Source organism: Lepisma saccharinum, chromosome 6 (assembly GCF_977018435.1).
Source record: "Lepisma saccharinum chromosome 6, izLepSacc3.1, whole genome shotgun sequence".
In the NCBI taxonomy this organism is placed as follows: domain Eukaryota; kingdom Metazoa; phylum Arthropoda; class Insecta; order Zygentoma; family Lepismatidae; genus Lepisma; species Lepisma saccharinum.
Genome location: NC_139234.1, coordinates 80,897,081 through 80,913,393, shown reverse-complemented (window position 1 = coordinate 80,913,393; position 16,313 = coordinate 80,897,081). Strand labels below are relative to the sequence as shown.

Here is a 16,313-nt window from a genome sequence, read left to right as displayed (position 1 = left end):
AAAAAATGAATGAAAGGACAGAAGTAGTAGTTAAAGAATCAGTTGTTTTTGTTTACCGGCTACCATTGCAGTGGCGCTGTCCTAAGATCATCTTCATTGTTGGTTGGTAAAGAAACATCACCATCTTCATCTAAGCTACTACTGTCACTGCTGTCTTCCCACCCAAGTGAAATTGCAAAATACTCCATTTGCTGCTCTTCAACTCCCTCCTTCTCCCATGCTTTGGAAATAATCTTCCTTGTGTGTTCCATAGCCGAACGCCACCTATCTGCTGTCACATCCCCGATAGCCTGTTCTGTCAGTTGCAAAATTTTAGACGGTGTAAAAGGTGGCAAAGTGTTCCTCTGTGCTACCAGCCCTTTGACCTGTGCCCAAATAAGTTCGATTGCATTGTACATACAATGATAAGGCGGGAGACGGCAGACCGTATGTCCTGCTTCTTCTGCAAGCTTGTCTATTCGATATATGGGGAACTGGGGTTTGTGTAACGTAAGGAGCTGCAGTAGTTCAGTCTTCCTCATGCTCATATCGCATGCTACGTTATGGCGTTCCAGCCAGGTTATGATATCAGCTTTGCGGGATGACATCGTTGGGGGCTTGTCGACTTGTGTTGAATGGTATGGTGCATTGTCAATGATTATTGTCTGACCGGGAGGAATATTTGGCAGCAGTTTGTCTACAAACCAAGAAATGTAACCCTCAGCATCCATTTCTTCATGGTAGTCACAGCTTTTCCTGGATTGAAACACCCACAAAGCTCCTTCCACAAACCAGTGAACCGAGCCAGCATGACAGACAATAATACGAACCCCGGAAGACGAAGCACTGCCATCAGTCCATATTCGCGGAATAACATGATTCACATTCACCCAGGTTTCGTCTGTAAAAATGACATTGCTAAAATCGACATTAATCATTTTACGAAGAAACCGGCAGTGCCAAATAACAATGTCTTGTTGCTCCATCAGTATTTTCCTCCCATTGAATTTTTTATACTTAAAATTAAGTGTGCGAAGAACAACTGAAAGCAATGTCTTCTCTCCACTGAACAATCCTGCTTCTTTTAACAAATTCACTAACTTTTTCCTATTTGGGATTTCACCGCGAGCGTAATACTGGTAAATGTGTGCACGAATTGCGTCAAAGTCAAACGTGTCTAGATTTGTCACTGGTTTTGGCCTTTCTCGGTGTTTTCCTGGAGTTCGAAGTTCATTTTCCTCCTTGCCAGACTTCCCAAACTTCTCTGATGTTATCCTAGAAACAGTGCACTTATTAACCCTGGTAGCATTTGCTGTTCTTTTAACAACCTGTGCAACAGGTAATAGAGGTCCATTGTTTTCACGTTCCCTTTCAAAATACTCCCGTACATTCAAAATAATTTCTCTTCCCTGTGTACCAATTACTTTCTTTCTTCTTTCCGAGACATTGCAGTACAATTTATCCAAACAACTCTTACAAACACACACATGAACGCCCGCTCACGCACAAAAGTTAAAAGTTATCAATACAGAAATCGGACTGAATATATATATATATATATATATATATATATATATATATATATATATATATATAAAAGGCCCACTTCACTCAGCCAAAAGCTCTCCGCCTATTATTGTTGTTCCTTCAAATATGAACAGAGTCGGAATGAGAACAATGGAAGTGTCCCGTTGTTGACTGTTTAACCAGATGTTTAATCCTACACGTGTTTCTGTGGGCTCCCGAAAATCCTGAAGTAGGTCAATCCGGCAACAGCGCGTCGCTACCAGAGTGGGTGGTTCCACGCCGGTTGCTAGCACGTCCCGACTTTAATATAAATAATAAGTAAGAACTGTTGCAGTAAACCAAGTCAAATTTTCAGAATTTGCCACTGATATATACTTGGAATATGAGTAGGCTGGTGCCTTGTAGCTTCTGATACTCCTCTCTGGATAGCTGTATTGGCCACTGTTACCAACACACATGCACGCACATCCTTATATGGTTGACACTTTACGCTAGTGTTCATAGCACATAAAGATGTATATGTTGGTGGTCTAACCTTGAAAGTTCTGGAAACTACAATGAAATGCCGCCAGTTTCAAAATATGATTTATTACAATGTATCTTTTTTTTCCATTTACAACAGTGGTTATGCATACTTTCGGGAAGAACAGTGATATTAGCATGCAGTACTAACTGGATATTATCAATTGTTGAGAATTTTTTACTTAGTTACCTATTCCAACACTGTTTCCATTGAGTACCTCTTGTCTCATCTTCATCTAAACAAATATATTTCTGTTAGTTGTGTTGGACCTGCGGTTTACTACAAATCTGGTGTGCTAACACCTACTGCACAGTACCTTCTGGCATTCTATATAACTTTCTTCTACTTTGAAGTTACTAGGATCGGGTAGGTTATTTGCATGAACTGGGATGACATACAGGTTTGTGGATGAAGGCTGCTACTTTATGTTTTTCTCACTTTCAATGTTTAGGTTTCATCCCAACACCAGCAAAAATAAATTTGTTCATCTGAAGATGGGAGAAGAGGTACTCCCTCAAAACATAGTATTGAAATAGGTAAAAACATAATTAGCACTAGACAATGGATGGTGTCACAAATAACATTGCATGTTGGTATGGAACTATTTTCATTAACCTACAGGCAAGTAACAATGATATTTAGTTAATTCTGACACACGTACACTTGTAACAAATTTTGAAAATCATCTAGAAATGTACACTTCATATATAATATTCCATCAAAAAAATTAAAGTCAAAATAACATTTAAAACATGTTCAAATAAGTCCATGAACACTGCAAAATACTACTGTTTCTTTTTCCACCAGCGGTAGACAGTAGTAAATGCAGAACCTGCGGCTACCACTGCACCAGCAGCACCTCCAGTAGCAACACCAGCAATGCCAGTGCCAACAGTTCCAGCTGTAACAGTAGCGTTATGAACTTTTGCTCCAAATTTATGAAGATTGTCATAAGTTTCTTGTACAGCCTGTTTGTAACATACAAAAGACACATTACTCTGAGGCATCTACCCAAGGGCAGTTTTAGAGAATAATTATTTGGTAATTATGTTCATATATTTAAAACTATAATGGGTGCACCAGCACTGAGGCTATTTACATCCTTCTTCTCATAGTGGGACAGAAGCTCTTTAGCAAAAACAGAACTCTTCTCATAGTGGGACAGAAGCTCTTTAGCAAAAACAGAACTAACTTAAATTGGCAAATTAAAGGAACAAATACTTGAGTCTAAGATAAGAACCACATTAAGAACAAAGTAAATCATCAAAGAACTAAATTCACTACACTTCAAGCTGTGAACTATAACTTAGCATTCAAATGGATAAGACAATACACAACATCACAGGGGATTACACTGGTTGTGGGACCAGGAACCAGATGGTTGTTTGCATGCAGGAGTGTAGTTTTTACATGCACTACAAAGCAGTGTTCAAAGTTAGTAATGTCACTAAATGCAATTCACTATGAAAGTCACAAAATGCAATTATATTTTGAGATAACTTAACCTTGCAGCAGGGTTTCTCTTATGTCAGTCTTGCCGGGACAGTTGAGCTGTTCATATTGTAGGGGCTGAGAAATCAGAAGTACTGAAAACCTTTGAATACATCAAAATTCATACGCATGTCAAGTGGAGTAATTTTTCCCCCTATTTTTTCTTCTTTTTCATCTTCCGAACCATGCCTCACAAAAGAAATCTCTGTGTATATGTTATATTTGCTTGATTTCACATTAGTTTAATTAGTAACAATTCTACTTGATATAAACGTAAATTTCTGTATGTGTGTAAGCATCAGAGCCTTAAGTATGGAGATGGGACAAGAGAGGTGGTTTCCCAAAAGGGATGGTTTCCCCATGCACTGGGAAAGAAAATACATAACATCAAAACAAAATTGAAGACAGTAAACAATGACATGCTCTGTGAAACTGTTGGCACTCTACGAAATTAGTACTTACGGTTTAGCATGGTAAAGATGGTTAAAGTATTGTGCAGGTTATGTGGAAATATGAAACTTTACCTGCACAATAAATTAATAATATCAGTTTGTAAATAAACAGATATTGAGGAATTTTTTTGGCTGTTCTGTTCGCTATACAGCCATTTCTATGAATCATACAACAATATTGTGTAATGATAATAATTGTATAAAATGATGTGTGACACAAGGTGCCAAATAATGACTAATAGTATGTGAATGGGCATTTCGACAATTACAAACTGTCAAAATATGAAATGTGTATTTGGTGTTTTGATGATTGACTAAGAAGAAATATCCTGCATAGTGACATCATGAGGGAAAACACAGTATTAATTAATAATATCAAATATAAGAGGGAAATCTGAAAAATTAGCAGCATGCATGGGTTTGAGTAAACCAGTACAACACAAACTAGCACCAATTAAATGCTCATCATATGTGAACCTAGCATGCAAAATCAAGTCTGGATAAAATAACTAGAACTTTCCTTTTTCAGGCTACAAAATGAGGATGTCAACCAAGATTCCAGACATTAGTAAATTTGAACAGCGTGCCTTCATCACGTACCTCTTCCTGAAGGGGCTCTTGCCGAAGGAGATCCACGACGACTTGATCATGACATTGGGGGGCAAGGCATCATCCTATACCACTGTGAAAAAATGGGCAGGGAAGGACCAAAGAAGGCCAGGGTAGAGTGGTCCAGTGCAAAAGTTCTGAGCATGGGCTTCTGTGATTGAGAGAGCATCCTGCTACCTGATTAACTCCAGTGTGGTGCAATCATCAATGTCACATATTATATATCATTGTTAGACAAACTGAAGGCAGCACTCAAGAAAAGGCGATGCAGAAAGCTGGCAAAAGGGGTCATCTTTTTTGCAGGACAATGCGTCTGTCCATAAGGCATGTCAAACAATGGATAAACTGGAGCAGCTGAGGTTACAGATATAGGAGCATCACCTTATTTCCAAGACTTGGCACCATCGGATTATTATCTCTTTCCAAAATGAAAAATGATTCTGAAGGGTATGTATTTTCCTGGTGCAGATGCCATAATTAATTGCACAGAGGCTTGGTTTGCAGAGCAATCTTCTGACTTCTATTTGCAAGGTTTGCAAGCATTGCAGCAGTGATGTGAAAAGTGCATTGTGTTAGGAGGAGGATATGTTGAACAAAACCAAGCAATGTTGGGCATATCCATGTCTTAAAGGGAGACTGCAAATTTATCAACCTACCCTCGTAAAATTATACTTTGAGGCAGGATTTTTATGTATCCAAAACATGTGAAATAAGTACATAAATATGTAGAAAAAATTGTTCCTATATGAAGGTGGGGGGGAGGTGTTATAACAACAAAAGATGAGCAATTAATTTTGACTTTAAATATACTTTACAAAGGATAATATTGAAAACACACACACTCTCTCTTTCAAGAGATCATTACCAGATCTACACCAATAGCAATATATGCACAATAAAAGTAAAACAAGAATGTAAAATAAATATAAATATCAAATCTAATTGATTTATTTTAATACAAAGTAAGAACTAAACAAAAACTATTTCAACTATTACATAAAACTCTTTCAATTATTTTGTAATTTATTGACACCTTAAATCAGTTAGTAAAGGAATTAGTTTTCTATTTTATAAATATTTGATATATACAGGATGTACCAGGAGTGATAGTGCAAACTGAAATGGAGAAAAGTACATGATAGTACAAGCAAAAAAGTCTCAGTAAACATGGGGTCACAAACAAACTGTCTGCAACATAATTGTGAATCTATGGTTATGATCTGCCACAGACTTCATTGTTTGTACACATTATTTGTGAGATAATTGCGAATGTATGGTTAGGATCCACCACTGACTGACCTGATTGTTTTTACACATCGTATGCTTGTATCCTTGCACACTCAGAGGTTTCTTTGTTTCAAACTGAACACTGCTGAACATTTAACGTACTGTATGGTAATAAAAGCATAATGTCTGAGGTGAATCTTTTAATTCTGTTATTTGTTACTAAGTAGGACTATGGCACCTCACACGTGAAAAACATATGAAGACTTGAAGTAAAAAAGGATGTAAGTGTCATTTTTGGGAAAATTGTGCGAGTACAGAGGTTGTTTCCGATATATGGTGATGAAATTGCACACCTCTTGCAGCACCACCAAGCGGGAAGAGAGCGAAGCTGCCAGTCGTGTGGGCACGTTAGACTGTTGACTGTGCATGACAGGAGTGGCCAGTGCGTATCGGGAAGAATGCTGCCCAATATCAGTGCATATTGGGAGGGTGACATATCTGCACTTTCCAACGTAAACTACAGTGATAGTGCCATTATAAAACTGTGCAAGGAGCGTGGATTCACTGTGTCCAAAAATGGCACATCATGGGTGTTGAAAGAGGCAGGTAAGGCGAGGCGTGGGATGATTCATATGGGGCAGAAACAGGCCAACCCCCGGCTTGCCACTAGCTGCACACCAGCTACAATTCGGACGTCCGGGCGCTGGTCATCAGGGAGAATCCAGCCACACAGAGAAGTATCGCAAACCGGCTACAAACATCACTGAAGACATTGCACACCATCATTCACTGCGATTTGGGTTTGGAAAAGCGACGCAAAGGGCATGTTCATAAGCTCAAAACAAGGTGTCAAGTCACACATCTCACTCAACCCGCCTCTTCCTCCAAAAAAATGGCAGATGAAACTGGAATTCGTGCCATTCGTTTCACACACATTCCAGTGAAGTCACCTGATGCCTCACCCATGGACTTTTGCACCTTCAGCCTACTGAAATGAGGCTTGTCGCACAGGAGACCCAGCACCATTGAAGGGCTATGGAAAACCTGTCAGGAGGAGTGGTTGAGGCTGGGCATGACTACATTTCGTGCCAGTCTCCTACAGTGGAAACTTTGCTGTCGGGCAATTGCCAAGATGCAGGGCCACCAAATAGAGCACTTTCGATGGTAGCAACATGGTTTCTCTTAAAGTAGGTGCAGTTTGAAATCGTCACCATAGATCGGAAACAACCTCTGTATGCTAGTAGTAACGATGTATGTACTTTGCCCAATAACATAAAGAAGAATCAAAGTCCAGACATGTTCCTGCATAGTTATGTTGGGTGGTAATAGATGGCGAGAGGTGTAAGTGTCCAGCGCTTCAACGTATATTATGATCTAAGTGCCTAGCGCTTGCACTTGGCCGTGTGATGATTCCGACGGAATAATCATTTTTTTGTGCAATCTTGGAGAAAGATCACTTTATTTAGTTACCAGGCTCCTGAGAAATGTCTGTGTACAACCAAACTGGAGATATCTAAAGCTCAATGGTTGAAAGTTACTGCTGCCAGGCCTGGTGTTGTTCACATCAAACATACTTTCAATGACATGGAACGTTGGATGGACTGCAATGTTTTCCGCAAAGGAAAGTCGTTATCAAAGCAGTAATAGCAAATACCCCACTTCCATGTTTGGCCTGCAACTCTAAGCTGTCGGGAGACAAGAAGAGAGATCTGAGGAAAATTATTCCCTTCTTACAAGATCAACAGCATAGGCAGTTCTATGCAGAGCTGAGCTGACTGCTGAATGAAGCCACATAACTTTCAAACCTCTGTTAAGGTATGTGAATATGTTTAGTTTATAGTACTGTGTATTGAATCGTGTATGTTAACATGACGACAGATACCTTTAACACCAATGTTAACATGACGACAAATACCTTTAACACCAATGTTCACGTATGGGACAACTTTCAGTTCATAGTCATGTGTAGTACGTCTTGTTTGTTACTTTTCAAATGTTTACAATTATGATTGTTGCAAAATTTTACAGGACAAGCTACACCCTGTGCTTTATATTACATGTTTGAATATCTGGCACTTTGATCACTTTTTGTGTTAATACCTCTGGCACTTTGGACTTACAACATTTTCACACTTTGCAGATGTGTATTATTATGTCAATTCTCATACCCTATTAAAGTTTTTGTATTCGATGTAGTACAGTTTCACGTGTTTCAGAAACCAAAGGCAGCAACATGGTGTTCATATTGACAAGGGAATTCCTACAAACTCATTTTCCTCGTAGGTTTGCAAATGGCGCTTACATCCTTTTTACTTCAAGTCTTCATATGATGTGTACAAACAATCAAGTCAGAGGCAGATCATAACCATACATTCGCAAACTGTTCGCTTGCGACCCAATGTTTGCTGAGACTTTTTTGCTTTTGCTATCGTGTACTTTTCACCATTTCAGTTTGCCCTATCACTTCTGGTACACCCTGTATAAAAGTAACAAATTAATTCCTTGATATGTATTTAATAATAATGTATTTCTAAATGTTTAGTAATTTAATTTATTTTAGATTTAAAAACATTATAAATATGCATATCATAAAATATCTCTCTCTCTCTCTCACACACACACACACACACAGGCTAATCTTTTTAAAATTCAGGTGCCAGACTTTTTTTTTCTTGCAGGGAGGGGAGGGTGGGGGCAACACAATCTAAGAAAGCCTTGATCCTAACTAACATGAAGGTACACATTTTGAAATACGATCTTAAATCATAAATTTGTTAATAAAAACAAGATTGGATTAGAAGAAATTATTTCTTGAATTCTAAGAAATCTATACTGGTAACAGCATGAATAACTATACTAAACATTCTAATATATGCAGATTTTAAAATTCGGCTACAGACAGTGCAAAAATTTATAAGGCATGATTATTATTCTGATTTAATGATATATGTGATACAGAAAACACACATATACACAAAAAACATTAAAAAACACACACTGTACTTGTTAAAGGTAATAGAAATTTTCACAAGCAAACTTAGAATATTAAAAATATATGTATATTTTTAGAAGTGAATTTAAAAATTCAGGCACCAAGTGAAAATTGTCAGGAGTCATAGTGACTGGGCACCCTGTATTGTTCTACATGTGTGTGTGTGTGTGTGTGTGTGTGTTTATTTGCATGCATGTGTGTATAGATCAAGATCATTCTTCCCTGCAGTCTTCAAGATTTTGAACCTTGACTAGAGTAGATACCTATGAAATGCAAGAAAGTATATTACATACTACGAGCCAATAATTACGTATTGAGCAGAGACTTGGGCAATGACAGAGAGACAAAAGAAAGATGCACACAGTGTAGATGAAATGTTTAAGTAGTTATATTGGGGAACACTAGTAAGATAGAACAAGGAATGAAGAGATCCTCCAGACAGTGGGGGTGGTGAAGCTTCAGGACCAGGCACGTATCCAGAGGGGGGGCTTAGGGGGCTCGAGCCCCCCCCCTGAAAGTTTTAGGTTTACACTAGATAAAATGAGTTTTTTTTTGTTTCTTGTGGTGTGAAATAAAATAATGTGACAATAATTTAAGGAAAGAAATAATTATCGAGGCAACCCTGTTATTGATAATAGCACGTAGCCAAGGTGGGGATGAGGTGGCTCGAGCCCTCCCCCCTCAGGAAATTTTTAAATTTACACTAGATAAAATTAGATTTTTGGAGTCTTGAATAATGTGAAGATAATAAATTTATAAATCTGAGAGAAATAATTATCGAGACAAGACGAAGAGTGTTCTATAACCCTATTATTGTCAATAGCACGTATCCAAGGTGGGAATCAGGAGGCTTGAGCTCCCCTTCAGGATTTTTTTTCTGTTTACACTAGATAAAATTAGGATTTTGGCTTCTTGAATAATGTCATGATAATTTGGGAGAAATAATTATCGAGACAAGATGGAGAATGTTCTATAACCCTGTTATTGTTAATAGCACGTATCCAAGGTGGGGTTGATGTGGCTCGAGCCCCCCCCCCCAGGATTTTTTTTATTTTACACTAGATAAAATTAGGTTTTTGGCTTTTTGAATAATGTGACGATGATTTAAGGAGATAGTCAAGTATCGAGGCAAGACAGAGAATGTTCTATAACCCTGTTGTTGGTAATATTGCACGTACACTTTTCTTGCGCTTTCGGTGATGTCTCAGCGCACTTGAGGACTATGTAGAGACTTGTCAGCATTTGGAAGCTGCACAACAAAGGTAGAGCCACACGTAGGGCGATTCGTTGTAATTTCTAATCTCTGGAAGGCGGGAGAGTGTACGTTCTTGAATGAGAGAAGGAGTCAATTACTGGCGATATTAACGAATCGTTTTATCTGCGGAACGTTCTACAATATAATGAGGATATAAATACGCCAATTCAATTTTTCGATTGATCTGTACAAAGAATCGGTTAATGAGATTTCAGAGGTAAGTGTGACAATTCATACAGTCGATTGGTGATCAGATCAGTCAGCGTCCTCTAGTTGCTTTATAAGATATAGTGATTCGAAAATGAAGACATTGACGACAGCAGAACATCCGGGGCCTCAGAGTAGTGCTAGCTCGGTTCGAGGGCCGAAGAGATCAAGGCCTCTCTCTCTCTTTCTCTCTCTCTCTCTCTCTCTCTCTCTAAAGTGAATATTTCATCAGTACCAGATATTAAACTGCATAGATCAACTGAAAATCAAAATTTTGAGTGATGATTTAGTTTTGCCAGAACTAAACTTCGTACATGCAGTCTGAGAATTTGATATAAAAAAATACTTTTGTTTAAGCCTACTGGGTTCGAAACACATTCAAACACTTAACTCCCATTAAGAGACATTTTATGAATGTTGAGAAGAGAAAGCAAGAAGATGTTGCATATGTAGACATTTTAGGCGGAAATTGCAGGCTCTACCAGGACCCAAATCAGGGCTCTACCAACTGAGCCACCTAGTCATCCTTGACTTCAACCGATTTTTCGTTAAAATGTCTACATAGTACATGTCCTGTGTATATCAAATCGTAAGGTGTTGCCTGTATAGTGAACAACCACAGAAAATATAGGAGAGAGAAGAAAACTGAGGAGCATTATCACCGGTTGAGGATAATTTTTTTCTGTGGTCAACAAGAGCTACTACTTCAAGGTGACAATGACAGTGGCCTAATAAGGGAGATTTCACACCGTGTCGCCTGAAGATTAGGTTTGTGCGGCCTTTTGTGTCGCTACGGTGTGAAACGTTGCTGTTGATTGGCCCATTCCAATCGACACGTATCGCGTGTCCCTTCGGTCTGAAACCTTCCTAAGTCTTGAAAATCCAAGTCACAAGGATGGAAAATTAGGGCCTTGTTAAGGTTAGGTGTGAAGGCAGGCAGACGACAGCACCCTAAAGGATCATATTCAAACCTGCAGGAAGAACGCATATTACTTCAATCTCCAATACGATGATAAAAACTTCTGGTAAGTTCATTTCAAAAAATGTGTCCGAGATAAAGAGAGGCGTGCCCAGGATTTTCGGAAGGGAGAGGGGTTACGCATACAATGTTTGGTATTCAGTCCTGATTTTGCCATTTTTTCCCTGTTTTTGACGTTCCTCTTTTTTTTTTAAAAAAAAAAAAAGGAATACTGGGTCAAATGGGGTTATTACCTCACCAACCCTCCCTTGGGCACGTCACTGGAGATAAATGAGTAAGCATTTGATCATACTGGGAGACGAAACATTAGATGTGTTGGGAACGGAAGGGTTTTCGTTATGCATTAATTGTTTCGTGATCCACCTGTATTCGAGAAGACTTCCTTTGTTTCGTGCCGATATATAACAAGACAGCGGAAGCTGTGACAGGCATTTTTGAACACTTAAGTGCTAAGGCCTGAATCTGAACAATTTGGTGGGTTTCGGCTTTTATAAGAGCTGAAAAAATGGAAGGACAAGACACGTTAGTGGTGTTCAGGCTCGAATCAGAGAGAAATATTCGAGAGCTGTCTGCGTCCAGTTCGCAACCCACAATTTGAATCTCGCGTTGTCGAGTGGATTGTCCATCCCGTGCATGTGTAACAGCTTCGTAAAAACACTCAAAGATACCATAGATGTTTTTATACCTGATGAGAAGAAATGGACAAACACACATACTGAGATGGTTCCGGCACACATTATTAATGCATGGAAACAGAGGAGTCGAGTGGTAAAAAATGTTCCGATTTCACGTTCTGATTAAAATGATAGCCTTACAGTGGCAACGATTTAAGGGATAGTTGCTCCCCATTTTTTATTTTTCTGCTTCAAAATTATGGCCTCTTAATGTTAAGCCTTGGCTACCAAGAGAAAGTAAACTTTCCTTGCAACGCCCTTTCCCCCCCCCCCCCGTTTTAGAACCCAATTGCCACCACTGGTCTTAAACATACAATTGTGAGGTTCTTACTGTACCCCTTAAAAAAATGGTGTTGAGCCCCCCCCGAAAGGAATTCCTGGATACGTGCCTGTTCAGGACAGAATAGATCAGGCACAAATGAGGTGGTTCGGACACATGAAGAGGGTGGGTGCAGAAAGAATGCCAGTAAGAGCTTATTGCACAAGGAGTGGGAGTAAGGCCAAAGGGGAGACCAACATGTTGGTGGAAAGAGCAGATAGTGGAGAATGTTAGGAGAAGAGGACAAGATTGGAACACCGTGGAAAGAGAGGAGTGGTGGAAGACCAGAAGAAAATGGAGAGGCTTGACTTCTACACTGACCCAGCCAGAGGCAGGACACAGCGAAGGATGATGATGACTACAGTAGATAGGAGTTATTGGCATAACAAGTGTATCAGGATGAGATATATCCTGGTATCAACAGGATGGGTATTTGGGTGCAGGGTATCAACCTCCAGTTGATTCGTATCTGGGTATTAGGATGATGAGTAATCAGGTGTTGTTATGGTGAGCATCTGCATATTCACATTTTGAACATTGAGGTAAAAAGATTGTAGATAAATCCAAGCATCTAGGAAACCTCAAATTGAGAATCTGGATATTTGGCTGATGGGTACCTTCTTTATAAATATGATATGTGTAGATATCTCTGATTAATGGGTACCAAGACAATTAACCCTAGCTTACCCAAGAGGAGGGCTGTCAGGTCGACAACATCTAGTTTTTCAGTTTTTCAACTGTGAAAATTTTTATAAAAATTTTAATATAAATTACAACATATCATTATTACTTTCATAAAAACAAATGTAATGTACCTGTACATAGGAGGCAAAAGTTTACTTGGTGGGCCCATCAGTCCGCCTTTTTGAATACATGTTATTCGAAACACTTATGCTAGTGACAGTCTACAATTGGTTGGTAATAATTGTATTTTTGTAATTATTATAATTAATAAACAACTGTACCTATGTAACCATTTATGCCTTGATGAAAAACTGTTACGGTTTTAGTGAAAGGTATGTGTGTGACACTCATGCAATAATCGGTTATTATTTTTTATTAATGATGGTAATTTTTGTAAGTACCATACATAATTGACCCATTTTTCGCAGCAAATTTTTAGCTGGATGAAATTACTTCAAATTCATGTTAGATTACTGTTAGACACACTAATAATGCAAAACAAATGTAATTTTTTTCAATATATAGGCTGACTATGAAAATTTGGGTGTTTCATATGTGTAACGTCAGCGAAATGAGGTATAAAAATTTTATAATGGGAAAAAAAATTTCCTTCTAGAAAAATGTTATTTTATTCTCACTGAAAAATACAACCGGATTTTTTTAGAAGTTTATATCAATATAAAGGAGTATTAATACATATATGGAGCACTTAATCGCAATATTTATTCTTTAGAGGAATAGTAACATTATATACTATGAGCAGTAATTATAGTTTCAACTAGACTTCTACGGAATTTTTGCAAAACATAAAACAAAAAACATTGAATCTTCAATTACTTTTGGATCATGACATATTTTTGCATACACATTTTTAAAACTCTTTATATGCTTATAAAGTCCCGCACCATGGCTGGACGGTCTAAGGTGTCATGCTTTGTGCTCCGGCTATGGGATGCACACAGGTTTGAGTCTCCTGGGGAAAGCATAACAACTTTTCACGAGTTATTATTATTATTATTATTATTATTATTATATGTACTTATAAGGTTTGTGATATTACAATTTCTTCAATTACAATTTTCGGAAATCTTCCGTGCACTTCTGAGGTAAAGTTTTACACAAATCAAGTTTGAATGTGATAGTTGACTGGGCATCTTCGCCTCTTGGAATTATCAATTTTCTTCAAAAGTGCCCAACATCTCCTGGCAGAGCAGGCAAAGTAATCATTCGAATCGTTGTCCAGTAACAAATTGCAATCTGCCAATTTGTGGCACATAGGAATTCTCTCCATACTGTATAGCAAAATATTAGTAATGGAATTTATTTCTTGCACTTGACTATGTCTTCTTCAAAATTGGAAGTTTATTGTTGTCAGTTGACTGCTGATCATCATCCATTGTTACAGATTGAGTATGCATTTATCTTTTCCCTACTGTGTAAAAGGGGAAGTTGTCAGCCACGATCCTGTCGCTGTCATCAGCTTTCTTCTTATCTGTAACTTCTGCTGCCTCTGAAGGAAGAATAACAATGTATCCTTCTACATGTGAAGAATTTGCAAGCATCTGTAATGTTTCAGTGATTGGTTTGGTTTATTTTACTTATCTTTTCTGCCACTTTTTGCTAAGAGCAAAGATGAGGATGAGTTTTGACATGATGAAATTGATGAAGAGATGCTAAAAAATAACACAAGTGCCAGGTCAGGATTCGAACCCAGGACTCCTGGCATCATATCATGCTGTGCTAGCCACTTTGTCATGGAGGTCGGCTCTAATGCTTCATCGAGTGTGATCAAATTTCCACGATACATAGTTGTTGTGTATCGTAGTTACTTATTTTAGAAACATGAATGTGTTAGGACATATTCCTAGATAGAAAGTTGTAACTGATTTTTTATAGCCTTTTATGCTGAAGTTGCATACATGGTACACTAATAAAAATATATTAATGACTCCAACAAATGAAACCAGGGGTGAATTCCTTGCAGCGTAGTTTCTAGCAGGATATGTGATGAACACAATCACATGGAACACATGGTTTCAAATATGATAGTGTTGCTAGGTAAAGAAATTATAGAAAACATGATGATGTCATCAGAAAAGAAATCATACTTTTTGTAGTGAACACTTATAGTACTATCTGAATCAAAATAATGAACAATGGGGGACTTCTTTGATGATAAAAACACAAAATTCAGAAAAAAATACCATCTTAATATGATTTTAAAAATATCTGCAATGTTAGCAAAACATGGGTTAATAAATAACTGCAGTTATTTAATCAACAAAGGAAGCAGTGAATCAATAACAAAATTGTTTCTTGAAGTTTGGTGATAAAGTGTGTGCCTATAAGCCCACTCCTCCTCTTAGATAAGTAAGATTCTCATACAGCATGAGTAAGCTAGGGTTAATATTATGTATGAATAATTAAATTATCTATATGTATATCTATTAGCCATTAGAATGACTATTCATACAATCTGAATATATGGTTCCATCATCTAGATTTACATAGGGTCACTCCACGTCAAACCAAATAATAAAAGTTACAGGAAAACCTTGTTAATACGAAGTTCAAGGGACCAAAAAATGTCCACTTCGAATTAAACGACTTCGAGTTATCCAAACTTTTCAAGATGGCACCAGTTTTTCAGGTGTAAATAAAGTAGAGTATAAATTACCCGCACAACTGATGTTTTTTTACTTGGAAGTAGCTCAGAAAATAAGCTTTATATGCACTATATAATAATATTGTAAGTTCTAAAGAAAGTGTAAAAAATGTTACACAAAATGAGGATACGGAGCTTACGCGGACACAACGATTCCACGGAGACTGTAACACCATTTATCCTGCATAGTTATACAACCTGTTATGCACGGGATGCATGTTGTGGGAAGGAAAATAGAACATGAAATAATTTTCACCAAAAAAGTATTTTAAAAAATGGTATTTTCTTTCAATTGTGCACATATGTTGCTTTTCAACGAAATTCTTACAATTCTATAAGAAATCCGGAGACCTACGGAAAGGAAAATAATCTCTCGTTTATTGTAAGAAGTGAAACTCTGAAGAATCTTGACAGCAGACACACTGGCGCGAGCAAAAGGCAGGTGATAATCGGACAATGAATATTGGATTTTATGTGGGTTCCCTAGAACATTGTCCATTACAGGATTAACTGTTAAGATAAGATTCCCTTGGGGGACAACACAACCTTTCTCAGCACCAGAAAAAAAAACTCGCAGCTGTAAATTTCGTTCTGCTTCGTCTGGCTAAAACAAATCGTAAAAAAAGTTATGTTTTCCTTGCTTCCCCCCTCCCCATTTCCAGGAAGCAGTCCAGACTCTTCCTCAACTTGCATTGTAATCTGCCATGAAAAAGGAAACATGCAACTTGCA

General features: G+C 37.9%; 1 protein-coding gene across 2 annotated transcripts in view; it reads right to left on the bottom strand.

Annotated features, from left to right (window-relative positions):
• Positions 1–2,112: 2,112 nt before the first annotated feature.
• LOC145988916 (uncharacterized) overlaps positions 2,113–16,313 on the bottom strand; it is a 195,484-nt gene continuing 181,283 nt past the window's right edge. For both annotated transcript variants that reach the window (XM_083124213.1, XM_083124214.1), the window contains one exon: positions 2,113–2,997. In XM_083124213.1, the coding sequence (XP_082980339.1) occupies positions 2,815–2,997 (183 nt within the window). In that variant the 3' untranslated portion in view covers positions 2,113–2,814. The remainder of the gene's footprint in view (positions 2,998–16,313) is intronic.